Here is a 17,136-nt window from a genome sequence, read left to right on the forward strand (position 1 = left end):
ATGCTATAAGGAGACAGCCTCTACCCTTTGATAGCTCAGTTTTTCGAAACTTACTGTTTTCCTGCACCCTGGCCACGAAGCCTGTGAGAGGTATCTGTGGAGTCAACTGAGGCATAGGGGGAGGGGGTGGAGCAATAGAAACTGATAGCAACAACACAGTATGGGGGAAGTAAAACAGGTAAAGGAAAGAAAAGGAAACAAAAAGCAGAAGTCAGTTACAAGGACCACAAACATAAGTATGCAAAGAACAGTTTGCAAATGAAACAAAACAAAACAAAAACAAAACAAAAACCTGCAGAACCTTCAAGTTCATTACAAACGAGAAAATCTAAAGCTGGGTTGTGTTTAGCCAACCGGTTAATTTTATTGAAAAAAAAAAATACTTCTAACTTAATCCTAATTATATTGTTTGGGAGAGATTTAAATTTACCCTCACATTCACTTTCATGCAATGAAAACTTCAAATTCTAAGAAAAGACTTTAGCCCTAGCCAGTTTTTCTCAGTGGATAGAGCATCAGCCTGGGGACTGAAGGGTCCCGGGTTCGATTCCAGTTGAGGGCATATGCCTTGGGTTGCCGGCTCCATCCCCAGTAGGGGGCGTGCAGGAGGCAGCCATTCAATGATTCTCATCATTGTTTCTCCCTCTCCCTTCCTCTCTGAAATCAATAAAAATATGTTTTTTTAAAAAAACTAAAAAAACAACAACAAAAAAACAGTTAACAGTGCAATACTGATAGCAGTTTCTAGGATACTATATTTTTGCCACATTTCTATAACCTACAGGCTGTTCTAGCTTTAGGGTAATGTTAATTAGAACCCAAATGTGTTATGAAACAGCTATTTATTCCTATAAGTAACTATATCAATCACAGTTTTCCTTTAAAGAATTCTTATTTTATATATAAATTTACATGTAGCTCTCCAGGAAAAACCCTTGTTTGTAAAACAAGGTTATTATTACCCTTTAAGTTGACATTTTTAAAGACATCACTCCTAAATTTACTATATCCCATGCTAATTGTTTGCTGAGTTTTAAAGAATAAGGTATCTCTCAAAAGTGACCTTCTTTCTTTTTATCACTGTTCTGATAAAGAAAACCTGGTCTAACAGTACTTTAAAATAGGCAATTATTTGCACTTAAGTAATTTCTAACAAATCATTAGTAGCTGGAAAAATTTCCAACTTCTTTCAGGAGAGGACATAATTTACAAGAAATAAATACTAAATGTTCATGTGGGCAGCAAACGTAAAAATTATTAGCAAACTAAAAGGAAATAAAAAAATGAAAGGAAATATACATACATATATTTACCATTTTGTCTCATAACAAGACAGTAATTGCCAAATATTGCTCAAAAAAGTCAATAGGAATGGGTAATAAAATTCAGTTTACTGGTAGTCACAATAAGTGACAATAAATTGACAGAGAAAAGCAATTTATTGCTTCCCAAAGATCACGTAATCAAAAGGTTACTTCAATTAATCCAAGTTAAAAATTTAGTTGGTAAGTGTAAAAATTTGAGAGGTTCAGTGTTTAAAGAAGCAATAATTTAAAGCAATTAACATTCATTGTGTGGCTAAAAATAGCATTTAATTCACTGACAGTTGTTCCTTGTTCCTTCTGATACTTTGTATATAGAAGGCTCTTCAATGAATAAAATGTTACAGTTTTTTATTTTTAAAAACTCCCACATGTTTTTTAGGTGTTTTATTTTTTTCTAAAAACAACCCTTAGTAACTAGCCATGCTGGTTAGTATGTAAAGAAAAAGAAAAGCTTTGCTGTGAAGATACTAATAATTACCATCACATTTAGAAAGAAGAGGAAATATGCACATCAAAACACTAAAAACATTTACATCTACTATTACAACACCAACAGTAATTCAGACTGAAGGATGATTAATTTGACAACACATAATAATACCTTTAAAATCTCAAGCTAAACTTACTTTACAATATCCAAAAGATAGACATTCAGCAATAAAAATGTCTTGTCTGCAAATAAACAACCTACCCCATTACTGTTAAATAAAACTACACTAACGTGTATTATGTGAAGTCACCAAAAACACTATTTGCAGAGTAAATTTAAATGTCTAACTATGGAAAAGAAAAAAATAAACATAAAGATAGGATCAAAAAGTGCAGTGTAAAATGAAAAAAGTTTATAAAACTAGTGAGGTTAACAATCAGATAATGTGTAGAATATTCAGACGCTAGGTACCTTTCACTACCAAAGGAGACCAGGGAAAATATGAGGTAAAATTCTAATTGATAAAGTTTTTTAGTCGTTTAGATGAAAATGTTAGTCTAGAAAAAAAAAAAAACTATACATTTTAGGGTTATCTATGAATTCTGACATTTTTGCTAAAGTGGTATTCAATTCATATGAGATTTTTTTTTTTGCTATAATACAATTAATCTTTAAAATTTAAACAAACAAAAAAATCCCAATAATGTAACTTTCCCCAGCTCTGCTTTAAAATACATATTCAGGCCATAGCTGGTTTGGCTCTATGGATAGAGCGTTGCCTGTGGACTGAAGGGTCCCCGGTTCGATTCCGGTCAGGGGCACATGCCTGGGTTGCAGGCTCGATCCCCAGTAGGGGGTGTGCAGGAGGCAGCCGATCAATGATTCTCTCTCATCATTGAGGTTTCTATCTCTCACTCCCTCTCCTTCCTCTCTGAAATCAATAATGTTTTTTTAAAAAACATGTTCAGAACATGTACTATAAATAAAAAGAACTTAAACCAACTTCCTATGTTAACATGGAATATTCAGTGTTTTTTAATTTTAATACTTTTTTATTCTTATATTACAGTTGACATACAATATTATATGAGTTTTAGGTTTATAACCATGATTAGATATTTACATAACTTATGAAGTGATCACCCCAATAAATCTAGTACCCATCCGACACCATATATAGCTATTACAATACTAGAGGCCCGGTGCATGAAAATTCATGCACCGATCCCTCAGCCTGGCCTGCCCCCTCTCCCAGTCCGGGAGTCCTCAAGGGCAGGAGGTGACCAGGCTACCAGGGGAAGGCGATGCCCCCATCACATCTCTGCTGCCACCACTGCCGGCAGCACAAGCCTCAGCCGGCCCTTGTTACCTGAGCCTCGGGCGGTCCTGGGTGGCTGGGCAGCCCGTTCCTGGACGGCTGGGCAGCGCCATCTGAGGCTTGCTTGCGCCTCGGCCATCGACTGGGAAGCCGCCATCCGAGGCTTGCCTGTGCCTCGGGCTGGCCCTGGGCGGCTGGGGGGCTGAGGATACTGGGGGACTCCGGAGGCAGGCGCGCAGGGCAGGCCCAGCCGTGCTGCGCGTCTGCCACCGTGGCGGGGCTGTGGGGACTGGGCACCGCCACCTTGTGACTGTGGGTGCCGCCATCTTTGAGGCGTGGCAGTCAATTAGCATATTCCCTTCTTATTGGCTATGGGCGCCGCCATCTTTGTGAGGGTGTGATGGACAATTAGCATATTCCCTCTTTATTAGATAGGATTATTGACTATATCCCCTATCTGCTTCACATCCCCCACATGACTATTCTGTAACTACCAATTTTACTCAGTGTTTTCTAAGTCAACCAATAAAACATGTAGTTCTAGAAAGTAGCTACAAAAGCTATATGGGGAAAGTGTGTTTCAGTCTAGTCCCAGTGATCACCCTTCAAACCAATAACAAATACTGGACAATAGGCTCATTTCAGATCTGTTTTTCCTTTATGGATTAAGCATGTTGATATGGAAAGTGAAATTAATAACCACCACAAGCAATTCAAACTCCCTGACATTATATGCCCAAACTGTTTCCTAATCTTATCAGCTTTTAAACATTGATTGCAGTTAGTGTTGAGATGTGCAATTCAAGGTGAAGAAGAAATTTTTTAAAAATCCTCCCCACTGTTATAATTATTCAGAGACATAATAAGCAAACATCACTAACTTTTTTAATGGTTTTTAATTCATTTCAGTATAGTTTAACAAGCTTAAAAGTGATAGCCAGCAATTTTATGTTATTTTAAAGAAAAATATTCACAATGTTTTAAATTCTCTTGTTATTGAACAGCCTCAAATATGCCAACAAAAATAAATTCAATTTAATTAATTTCAGTTTTTCTTCTCTAGTTCTATTTATAATAAAAATATCATTTTAAAGCATCAGTTAAATTTTAGTGTAAAGTACACTAAGCCTGAATTATTTGAGCGAAAGTGATAAACAATTGTTTTTTAAATAGTATGATTCAAGAAACAACTAAATAAATATAAAGTGGCATTGTTTCAATTGTTGTCTATCACTGGCAAAATAACAATTTCAAATAATTTCCCTCAAAAGGAGCTCAGTGGTGCTGTACGCCTGCAAAACACAAGCTTACTTGAATTCTGAGAATAAAGTGGACCTCCATTAACATGAGGCTGAGCAGAAAATTGAGCAGTCACAGAGGGAGTTCGTCTGTATCCACCAGAAGATGTCGAGGAAGTAGTAGAGTTGTGTCGAGATATCTGCCTGGTCATTGTGCCATACTGGGAACCAGGAGCTGATCCCGGGGCCACTGAAAAGCATTAGTCAAAGGCAACCAACAAAGAATTTGAGCACTGCGTATTATCTCCAACAGCAGAACAAAGAGAGGAGGACTCACAGAAGGAAGTATTTATTATTTTTAAAGCCCATAGCAAAATTAAAAAGTAAAGATAAAACACAAATAGCTCCATCTCTGAAGAAGGAAAAACAGATAGTGTGGGAAGCTGCAAAAGTAAATAAAGTTATATTCTTAAGCCATTTAATTTAACATAATCCCTAATATTTTGCTAAAATTATTTATAAATTTTTCCTGTATTATTTTAGAACACACAAATTTTGTATGTAAACTAGAGGCCCAGTGCATGAAAATTCATGCACTGGAGCGGGAGGGGTTGTCCCTCAGCCCGGCCTGCCCTCCCTCACAGTCCATGAGCCCTCAGGGGCAGGAGGTGACCCGGCAATCAGGGGAAGGCGACACCTCATCACACCTCTGCTGCTGCCATTGCTGGCAGCGCAAGCCTTGGCGGGCCCTGGTTGCCTGAGCCTCGGGTGGCCCTGGGCAGCTGGGGCAGCCGCCATCCAAGGCTTGCCTGTGCCTCGGGCCGGCCCTGGGCAGCTGGGGGGCTGAGGGGACTCCGGAGGCGGCGGGCCCGGCCTTGACACGCGCCTGCCACCCCAGCAGGGCTGAGCCTACTAGGCGCTGCCATCTTTGAGGGCGGGGCAATTAGCATATTCCCTCCTTATTGGCTGTGGGTGCCGCCATGTTTGCGATGGCGTGACGGTCAGTTAGCATATTCCCTGTTTATTGGCTAGGATTATGTCTCTCTAACAAAATAAGTACCAAAGGATAGTCTGAAGTGGAAAGTGTCAGCTTTTAAATGTGAATACATTAATATTTGATTTACAAACTTCTTCCTTTCCATTGCCAAATCTTCAGAAAAACTGTTTAAGATTCTATCCAGCCAAATCCAGGTTAAATTATAAAATTTAAAGAGTTATGCATGTTTTCCACAGATTGTACTAAAATTTGAATGTTTATTGTATCAGCAGTTATCAATACATATTATAGTAAAATCCCTTTTAAGGGAAGTACAACTTCTAGTTTCAAAGCTCTTATAGAAATCCATTCTCTTTCTCCATACTTTGAGGTCTTTTTCTCCATACTACACTCAAAGCAATCTTTTGTATAAAATTATCATGCACATCTAAACTTACTAAAGTATTAATAATGCTTAATATTTTATTCAGTCATCTTGACCAACATTTCAAAAGTTTAATACTTAAAAGGTTAATAAAAAAAGTTCAAAGCCTCTAAAGTTAACTATACTTTCCAAAGGTTACTTTGGGATTAACAATATCATTTTTTTGCCTGACCTAAACATCTAACCATGACTATGTAAGAAGACAGCATCCTAGTTTATTTTCATTCAGTTGCCTAATTTAACCTCCCCTATAAGTGATAAAAGTTATTAAATAAAACTGTATAGCAGAGGTTGTTCATTAATAAAAGTGCTAATATTTAACATTTTGGAACTCCCAAGCCATAGGCAGTCACTAATTATTTGAATCATCCACATCGTCATTTTCGAAACAGAAACACATTTTTAAAATAACAGTCGATTCAAAAGCTTTTCATGAGTAACCCTGGATAGCTAGATTTTCTAGAAAGCTAAGAAGTAAGCCTAAAGCTAATTTTAATAGAATTCTCACTAAAATGATTTTTATATTTCTCTACCTGTATAAAAATGTATGAAACCCAAGTTGTTTTTCTTGCTGATTTAAAACCCAAAACCAACTTTTTCATCAGTTCCAAACTATGCCTATTTTAGAATCTATTTTAATATTTTATTATGAAATAAACCATAATACCAAAGGGTATTATGTATGTATATATCTGTGTTATATAAATTATACATATACATATGTATATGCAAATGGTATGTGCTAATGTTATATATTTGTAATGATTATATATAACTATTTATATAAGTACATATATAATTTTTTAAATAAAATAAGATAACTACCCTGCTTCAAGAAATAGAATATTACTAGTATCACTGGAGTTTCCTGTATGCCCCCTCTGGATCCATAACTCCAAAAGGTATGTGTTAAACATTCTATTTCTTTACTATATATAGCTTTAAAAAAAATCACAGATATAAAATCTTAAAAAACAATATACAGAGATTTTGCAAATTTACAAATATTTATAATAAAATAATTATGTATTCTGTTGGCTTGCTCTTTTCCTTTGATATTTTTTAAAATTCACCCATGTTGATAAGTATATCAATATATTATTAATTCTTATAGCTACATTCACATTAAACATCCCACAATTTATCCATTCCATTACTAGACATTTTGGTTACATTCAGAGTTTTACTATTCTTAATATTGCTACTATGAACATTCCTAAATATGGTTCTTGAGTTTTTCTAGAACAGTGGTTCTCAAACTTGAGCACTGATCAGAATTGCACCTTGAAAGCTTGTTATAATACAGATTGCTGGGCTCTAGTCCTCAGAGTTTCTGACTAAGTAAGTCTAGATGGGACCTGAAAATTCACATTTCTAACAAATTCTCCCAGTGATGATGCTATTATTCTGGGTGTCACACTCCGAAAGCCACTGCTCTAGGACAGTGGTTTTAAACTTCATGGTCTTAGGGTTCACTCTTTAAAATTAAAGAACCTCAAAAAGCTTGGTTGAGGTGGGTTATAATAAAAGTAATAGAAATTAAAACTGATATATCTCTAAAACACATGAACCCACAAATACACATTCCATAGCTGTCAAAGTAATGATTTTATCATACGTTATATAGCCACTGGAAAAGTCCACAGTACCAGAATGAGAAAAGGCAAATAAATCTTATGAATATAGTTCTGACCTCAAAAACTCCATGAAAGAATCCTGGCAACCTTCATAAGTCCCATAATCATATTTTGAGAAACAGTACTCTAGGGTAAATATGAAATAAAACTGATAAATCTAAGGTAGAAACCCATTCAACTTGACTAGCTAACAAACTACTTTCCCCAGTGAGTGTATCAACTAATAAATTCTGACCAGCAATGTACTTTTTCTTGTTACTGCACATCCTCACCAACATTTGGTACTAGGGGACTTCTTAATTTTCAGCTACCTGGTAGATAAGAAACAGTATGTCACTGTGGTTTTAATTTTAATTTTCTTGATTATCAGGTTGAGGGAATTTTTTTTTCACACGAACTTTCTGTAAACAATTTCTACTGGGATCTTCATATTACCTCCTATTGCCCTTTTTCCTTTGAGTACAAGTGCAAATGTTTTGAAAGATGCTACTAGATGGCTTTATTTTACAACATGAAACATAGCTCTCATTATTTGAAACACGTCATTATACATTTCTACCCAGATTACTGATAATGTGTATTTCTAGGCATATTGGTTTTATATGGAGTCTGTATTTGAAATTCCTTATATGCTCTATCTAGTCACCCTCAACTTGGGAACAATTTAAATGTATTTTACTGAGAAAAAAAAAAAGTTCCATGGCATCTTCAGATGCCTTAAGTACTGGGCTATATCAGTATTTTTCAAATTGTGATTCACAGGAAAGTCTCAAGCACCCTATTCCACACATCTATTTCTTTTCTATTTTTCTTCCTCCTGTCCTCCACTTTCACTCCAATACTTTGACTGTTGTATATACCAGGGAGTTCCAAATAAAGTTTCATTTTTTTAAAAATTACATTAGTAATTTAAAAAATGTTTTTGAACAATCACTGCTATAATTTCCCTAGAAAAATCTAAACAAAAAACAAATACAAACCACATTAAATTGGATATAAGCTAAGCATAGAAACATTTTATATTACAGAGAGTTATTTTATGTTTTTTTTTGTGTGTAACTTCAGAGGCCTTTCACCAGAAGAAATTAGTGTAAATTAGATTTAACACTTTAACCTTTGCATTACCACTTACAACCTAATAACTTTAAAGGCTAGTAGACTAACAGAGGAGTTTGTTATGAATTATGCAGAGTAAGTTAAATCGCTCCAATGGCTGTGCAGTCTCACCTAGCACAGTGCTCACTGGGAGAAGAGGAGGGCTGGAGCTCCAGGAGGAGGAGGGACAGAAACGTTTTCTAATAAGATAGTTTATAATGCAGGTCAGAGTACAAGAAAGAGAACTAAACATTCTGAAACAGTAAGAAAGTACAATGTTTGGGTAAGAAGAAAAAAAAGAAAGACACACCACCCCCCATATGTAAAGCATGTTCAAATAGGTAAGAATTTTCCTACAAAGTCTTCATTGTATTTACTAAAAAATCAAGGGACTAATTTAATGCTTTGCAACAATTTCTTTAAAATTTATGTAATCTAAAAAGTAAAAGAACTTTTCCTTTTTTAATCCCATTTATTACTCATGGTATTTTACTGAAGTAAGTACATTGAATATCATACATAAATATAGTAAAGTCACAAAATGAATTAACACAAGTTGAGATGCTAGCCTAAAAGGCAACATCAAAACTTACTAATACATAATTCACAATACAGTCACTAATCCTTTGGTTGGAGAAACAATAATATTAGCTTGCTCTTCATATAATAAACTTTCTTGATTATGTCCAAGGCAACTCTTTCTAAAGCAGAATGGCCAAAAAGTTATTTAATAGAGCTGTTCAATATGCTTTATATGTAAGAAGAAAGAGCTGGTAAAACAGACAAAAAAAACCACTTAAGATTGTGTAAAAACTAATCCAAAATGTTCTTAAATTTGTTGTTAGTGTTTATGTTCTAGCAACAATCACACAAATAAATAATTTGATCTAATACAACTAAATTATTTCAGGCTTTCATAATCAAGCTCATAAGTACTACCACATATTAAAATAGATTAATAAATAATATACCTGATCCAATAGTGGGTGGTGAAGGTGTAGGCACGGCAATGGGAATGCCAATACTGCTGCTTCCACTGTTTTCTCGACTTCCACTTCCCCCACTACTTCCACTGGAAAGAAAAGAAAAAATTGTGGAAAAAGGAATTCTAGTGATTTAACCCCCCAAAATAATAATAATCAACTCAAAGCCACTAACTACTCCCTTTTATGAAATACTAGAGGCTCAGTGCACGAATTTGTGCATGGCTGGGGTCCCTAGGCCTGACCAGCAATCAGGGCCAATCAGAGCCACACTGATCAGGGACAGGCCGGCCTGATCAGGGCCTTCCAGCCAGGGGGAGGGACCACAGGAGGCTGGCCGCTGGCCCCCAGGAGGAAGCCAGCCCTTGGCCCCACTGGGAAAGGGGCTGCGTCCGCCACCACCCACCCCCCAGTCCCCCATTCCAGCCCGGGCCCGAAGGGAGAGGAGACGACAGTCGGCCAGGCCAGGTGTGGAAGGAACGGATGCCGCCGACACTGCCGTCATTGGTGCCCCGCCACCGCACAGTTCCCTGCCTGCCCCCCTTGCCACTGTGCCACCACCACGGCAAGCGGGCAGCCCCCAGGGAAGGGAGAGGACAGGAGTGAGACAAACCCTTGTGTCGAGGGTTGACTTTCAATAGATTGCAATGAGGGAGCTGCTCTGCTACATATGAAACCCCGACCCTGAAGCAGGTCGTCTACGAATGGTTTAGCACCAGGGGCCGATGGGGGCCGGGCAGCTGTGGGGGGCGGGGGGGTGGTCTGCGGGAGGTTGGCTAGCCGGGGGGAAGGACCACAGATGGTTGGCTGTGGGAGTGCACTGACCACCAGAGGGCAGCTCCTGTGTTGAGCATCTGCCTCCCTGGTGATCAGTGCATGTCAGAGCAACTGGTCATCCAGTCGTTCTGGTCATTCGGTCATAATGGTCGCTTAGGCTTTTATATATATATAGATATGTAAAAAAATTTTAGAAACTGTTCAATACAAAATTTTGTTGTTGTTAATCCTCACCCGAGGATATTCTTTCCACTGATTTTTATAAAGAGTGGAAGAGAGGAAGGGAGAAAAAGAAAAAGAGAAGGAAGGGAGGGAAAAGGGGAAGGAAAGAGAGGGGAGGGGCAGGAGAGAGAGAGAGAGATGTGAGAGAGATAACGATTGGTTGCCTCCCACATTCGCCTTGAACGGGGCCTGGGATTGAGCCTGTAACTCAGGTACATGCCCTTGACTGGAAATCGAACCCAAGACCCTTCACTATGTGGACCAACATTCTAACCACTGTGATTCTTGTGTGTCACTCTACTCAATCTATTGGAAATGAATATAACCTTAATATAGTACTCAGAACTATCAGAAGAGATCATCATGTTGAGAAATGAAAATCTTAAATACAATAAGTCAACAAGGGTTTATTTAAAACCTGCTATGAATAGTAGTAAGTAAGGCAGACAAGAACCATGGTGTCATGGAGCTAACAGTTAAGAATGGAATAATAGACATTAAAAAACAGTGAGAAAGCCTGGCTGATTTGGTTCAGTGGTTGAACATCGACCTGTGAACCAGGAGCTCAAAGTTTGATTCCCAGTCAGGGCAAATGCCCAGGTTGAGGGCTCAATCTCTGGTAGGGGGCATGCAGGAAGCAGCCAATCAATGTTTCTCTCTCATCACTGATGTTTTCTATCTCTCTCTTCCTCTCCCTGAAATCAATTTTAAAAATTAACAAACAGTGGGACAGATGCCACAAAAGAAAATGAGCAAGATGCTGCTCTAGCCGATATAGCACAGTTGGCTGGGTGTCATCCGTGCACCAAAGGGTTGCCAATTGGATTCTGGGTCAGGGCACATGCCTGGGTTTCAGGCTCAATCCCCAGTAGGCGGTGTGCAGGAGGCAGCTGATAGATGTTTCACCTTCCTCTCCCTTCCTCTCTTTCTAAAAAAGAAATCAATAAACTATTCTTTTTTTTTTTAAATGTACAGATGCTATAGAAATTAAATAAAAGTTTAACCAATTTTAGTCTGGAAATATAAAAACCTCCACTCATCTCAAAGAATGGTGCTAAAACAGAATATTTTCTGGAAAATAAGCAAAACAACAAAAAAGGCAGCAGTGAGGTTTCAGTGTGAGGCATTCTAGAATAGTCATTACTGTTCAACTTTAACCAATTCCCTACTATTCAAATTCCTATGGATTTACTATCCCTTTAGGTATAAGACCTCACACTATATAGTTGTTTTTAGTAAGCAATGTGTGTATGTACATATATGCAAATGTACATATGTGCATGTGCAGTCTTAGGCTCCATATTATACTTTAAAACCAACATCATTGGCCTAATAGGCTCAAAAAAAACTCAACAGGGAAAAGACTTGTACTGCCTTAGATAAAAAATGTTTTTCTCCAATGTGATCATTCTATAATTACATCAGCACATGTTAATGAAAGAAAAACAAAGAAAGCTGTTCCTATTACAAAAATAGCTTCAATGTGAAGAACTCCCTCAACTCCAAGCCAGGTACACTGCTTTGTAACACCAATACATCACAGACATGAATATTTCCCCACTAATTATCCTCTTCTACAATTACTGGCTTTTTTTTCTAACATGGGGGTTGGCAAATTACAGCACGTAAGCCAAAACTGACTCATAATCTGATTTTTAGGACCTGTGAGCTAAGAACATTTTTTACATTTTTAAGTAGCTAAAAAAAAAAAATCAAAAGAGGAATATTTATAACACATTAAAATTATATGAAAGGCGCCCTAGCTGGTTTGGCTCGGTGGATAGAGCGTCGGCCTGCAGACTGAAGGGTCCCAGGTTCGATTCCGGTCAAGGGCATGTACCTTGGTTGTGGGCACATCCCCAGTAGGGGGTGTGCAGGAGGCAGTTGATCGATGTTTCTCCCTCATTGATGTTTCTAACTCTCTATCCCTCTCCCTTCCTCTCTGTAAAAAAATCAATAAAATATATTTAAAAAAACTATATGAAAGGCAAATTTCACTACCATAAATAAAATATGACTGGAATGTATGCTCACTCGGACATTTACATGCTATCCGTGCCTGCATTCATACTACAATGGGGAGCTATGTAACTGTAATGAAGACATATCCCAAAAATATTGACAATCTGGCCCTTTATAAGTTTGTTGATCCCTATTTTAACAGAATGCGCTTCTGAAAAAAAAGAACTATATCATATTGGTATATCCCTAGCATCTAATGAAGTAACTCTTAATAACTGGTTGCTGAATGTAACTAAACAATAGAGAAAAACAATGTTTTAATATAAATTCAATAACAAATATAAAAAAGAACACTTGTGGTACTCACTGAACTTGACCTGATATAGTAACTGCAGATACCAATATAAGAGTTTATTTAGTAACAGCAGCAATAACAACAAATGACAATTACATAGAATCTAAGAGCCAGATACCCTCTCTAGTTAAAACTCAAAAACTGATTCTAAGTTTTTTAAACTATTATTATTGATTTCAGAGAGGAAGGGAGAGGAAGAGAAACAAACACGAATGACAAGAGAGAACTATTGATTGGCGGCCTCCGACACACCCCACAATGGGAATTGAACCCCAACCCAGGGATGTGCCCCAAACAGGAATTGAACCACAACCTCCTGGTTCATAGGTCGACGCTCAACCACTGAGCCATGCTGGCTGGGCAATTCTGCTAAGTTTTATCTCTAATACACCAACCCAAAAGTCAAGGTAAGGAGAGGTTCTTCCCCAAGTTAAGTGAGAGGTAAAATTAAAGAATAAAATAAAGTAAGCTATACAATGTATCTGTCTGGCTTTATAAAGTGCCCAAAAATGGTGTGGTTACTTTTGGGGGGAGAAGGTAGAGGTGATAGTTAGGAAAGGGTCTAAAGGGGACTTTTGGATTGCTGGTAATGTTCCATTTTCTTACTTGGGTGATGGTTACACCAATGTGTTCAAATTGTCTTAACCCATTAAGTTACATACTTAATAATAACTTTTCTAAATTTCTGTTCTGTTATGTTATGTTCCAAAACCAAGTTTTTAAAAACCCACTGAGCAACTGATTTCTAGAAATGTTATAAAACAATATATACAATAACATATTCTAAAGCAGCGGTCGCCAACCTGCTCCAAGGCTTCCTTAAACCAGCAGTCGCCAACCTTTCCGACTTCATGGACCACCAGTGGTCTGCGGAATACTGGTTGGCAACTGCTGCTCTAGAGTATACCAACTCTCTTAATTAATTCTTTCTCAGATCTAAGCCAGGTCTTCATTTTTCCAACCTCTTAAAGCTTACATCACATTGTATAATTCCTGATATTTAACCTAGTATCCCAAAATACAGAATGCCCTCGAAAAATGTACACACATTTTGAATAATATTAATTCCAATAGGTTAAATCTGAAAAGAAATAAACATCAATGGAGCTATCAGCTGTTAAGTTTGTATACATTTTCATTGTTTTGGGACACTCTATATTTAAGAGTACTTACCTTCATCTTTTTTAAAAGACTGCTTTAAAAAACATTCATTAGCTTATGTCCAAACATATATCTGTACCTCTGTCAAAAGGAAGAAATAGTAGCAATCTGCTTATAGTATAAATATATACTTAAAAATCTAAAAAAAACAGGTTATAACAGAAACCTATACAATATTATTACTTCAACTTTTATACTCTGTGTTAACAGTATAGTACTTTACTCAGCAACTGTATACGGTTTGTGACCAGTTAATAACCCCAACTTGCAAATGGTCAAAGGCTCAACCTTAAGGAATACCTGTGTGTCCTCGGTCTCTGGTTTAAAGAAGCTGTTCTGCCTGGGCTATGCTGACTTCCAAGCCTAGCAGGACTGGTCATGTAGTCATTAGGAACTGTTGGAGGTTTAACAGGTTCCAGGGTTTTGTAAGGCGTATTCCGTCTGAAGAAGTATCAAAGAAAGAAATAATGAATAAGATAAAATGGCATTTCCCCCCAAATGTGAATGTCCCTTTGTAACCAAGTAAGAAGATAAGTGTGTGTTGTTGTTTTTTTTAATTTATTGATGAGAGAGAGAGAGAGAGAAAAACATCAACCTGTTATTTATGCATTCATTGGTTGCCTCATGTATATGCCCTGACAGGTCAAACCCATAACTTGGGCATATTGGGACAACGCTCTAACCAACTGAGTGAGCTACTCAGCCAGAATTAGAAAACAAATTTTAGAAATATTTTTAATAATAAAGGTTGTTTTAAAAAATTCTTAATTGGAGTATATGAATTTTGTTACTTTTCACAAAAACTAAAATGTGTTACCTTTTCTTAGGAAAAACATAGGAAAGGGTAATTTAAAAGTTCTAATCCTATCCTATATAATAAAGAGGTAATATGCAAATTGACCCACACGCCCTCACATCACAAGATGGCCGCCCCCACGTCATCACAAGATAGCTGCCACAAGATGGCCACCCCCAAATTGTCACAAGATGGCCGCAGGGGAGGGTAGTTGGGGGGGAACCAGGTCTGCACGGGAGGGCAGTTGGGGGTGATCGGGCCAGCAGGGGAGGGCGATCGAGCTGGCAGGGGACCAGTTAGGTGTCTCATGCCAACAGGGGAGCAGTCAGGGGGCTATCAGGCTGGCAGACAGAAGCAGTTAGGGGCAATTAGGCATCTGGGCAGGCAAGAGGTTAGGAGCCAGCAGTCCCGGATTGTAGAAGGGATGTCCAACTGCTGGTTTAGGCCCGATACACAGCAGTCAGACATTTCCCAAGGGGTCCTGGATTGGAGAGGGTGCAGGCTGGGCTGAGGGGACCCCCCCCCGCCCCGTGCACAAATTTCATGCACCAGGCCTCTAGTCTTCCCATAAATACATGTACTGACTAAAGAGTGACAATGACAAAATAACCACTCTTACCACTTACTGAGGATTTAGCATGTATGAGACATTTGGTAAGCATGAATTTCATGCACCGGGCCTCTAGTTTCTAAATATAATGGTTATAATTTTTGAAATGCTCAATAATATCACACTTTGACATATACATTATTTCCAGTTCAGTCACTCATAAGCCACTGTCCTTATACATTATGAAAGCTAAATATCTCCTCTGCAACTTATTCCTACCTCATTATGGAAATTTATAGACAATGGACAAGTATAGCACATTCTGATTGTAGATGTAATACCTTTAATTTTTCAATAAATTATTTCAACTTTTCTATTTAATAATTTCATGTGTTTTTTGCAGGGGTAAGGAGTTTACAGAATGAAAATAAAAACCAAGAGTCTATTTAAAAAGGCTGATTGTTGATCCCTATTACTATGAAATAATTATTTCTCAGCCCTCCACTAAAAAAAAAAAAGCTACTATATTATTTTCTATGTTAAGGTGAACAATCTTTCACAAGTGTCCTACCAAATATTCACAAATTTTATTGCACAAAGAACTGAGAAGGAAAACACCACCAACGGTTATCTTTTTTGCTCCCCAACTGGCCTTCTCACAAAGCTACTCAAGTATGAAATATGCATAACTCGTGGACATGGACAATGGGGTGGTGAGGGCCTGGCAGGGGATGGGAGCAGGATGGAAGAGGTTAATGGGGAAAGAAAAGAGGATCTATGTAATACTTTCAACAATAAAGATTAAAAAAAATAAATAAAATAAAAACTATGAAGGGCCCTAAGATTACCTAGCACAAGCACCGTTAGAAATATTCCAGGTAAAGAGCCTCTAAATCTTAGGTGGAAAGTAATAGAGGAAACAGAAAAGCTGCAGGTCACCAAGCCAAACTATACAAAATAGACCACTTATTCAAAGTTCTGTAATATAAATATTGCAAATACATGTGAAAGCACCACATAGAATGAATACACTGGTCATTTCGTTTGAAATAAACTCAAGTCAAATTTCTCTTTTTTTTAAGGAATTAAAAAGATAAATAATGCTCATTTCTACATATACAAAATAACTTGTCTAGTACAGACTTACACAGAAGAGAATATTAGAAAACAAGTAGATTCATTTTGGATTCTGCTCATGGAAATAAACACCAAAATGAATTTGTAAAAGGTAGTGTCACACTGAGTGGCGTCCAAAGCAAGAACCCATACATTTACTTACGTCACAGAATCACGTTTTCCTTTAGTATATGAATTTTCTTGTAAAATGTACTTGGATTCTTACCCCAACGTTCCCCGGCCTGACATGGGAGGACTTGGTGGTTTCTGAGTAGGAGGATTTGTTCTCGACAGTGTGCCAGTTCTTGCAGGCTGGTTATTTCCATGCTATAATGCAGGAAAAAGAGATTTTATTTTAATATCAAATTGTTCTCTTGGTGTTTTGATACGAAGTTATTATTATTATTTTTAATATCAGAATGTGAAGTAAGGATTCCCAGACAGTTTTAACAACAGACTGGTTCTACAGTTTAAAAAGTCAATTGCACTGGCTTTTTCTATTATTCATACCAATCTATGGCAAAATACAGGTGAAATTATTGGATTTTATATATTATTTTATTGTTAAATATTATTTTATTGTTAAATATGTTCACTGAGATCAAACTTATCTGCATTCAAATATTAAGTTTCCTAAAATTTTTTAAAATGTGTGCATGAATTTAAACTATAGATCTCAGTGTCAATTTGCTAAAATATTCATCTGAAAAATCATCTTTATCCTAAAAATTCAGGAACAAAGTCATATAT

At 37.2% G+C, this 17,136-nt stretch overlaps 1 protein-coding gene across 4 annotated transcripts in view; it reads right to left on the reverse strand.

Moving 5' to 3' along the window:
* Positions 1-17,136, reverse strand: part of ABI1 (abl interactor 1) — a 118,603-nt gene that overhangs the window by 12,517 nt on the left and 88,950 nt on the right. For 2 of the 4 annotated variants that reach the window (XM_080649057.1, XM_080649056.1), the window contains 5 exons: positions 16,613-16,713; positions 14,225-14,365; positions 9,436-9,536; positions 4,385-4,561; positions 55-141 (listed from right to left, as the gene is read on the reverse strand). In XM_080649057.1, coding sequence (XP_080505183.1) covers positions 55-141; positions 4,385-4,561; positions 9,436-9,536; positions 14,225-14,365; positions 16,613-16,713 — 607 coding nt within the window. The remainder of the gene's footprint in view (positions 1-54; positions 142-4,384; positions 4,562-9,435; positions 9,537-14,224; positions 14,366-16,612; positions 16,714-17,136) is intronic. The other 2 variants (XM_080649059.1, XM_080649058.1) reach the window with 1 other exon arrangement.

Source organism: Plecotus auritus, assembly GCF_963455305.1.
Source record: "Plecotus auritus genome assembly, chromosome: 1".
Taxonomy (NCBI): Eukaryota; Metazoa; Chordata; class Mammalia; order Chiroptera; family Vespertilionidae; genus Plecotus; species Plecotus auritus.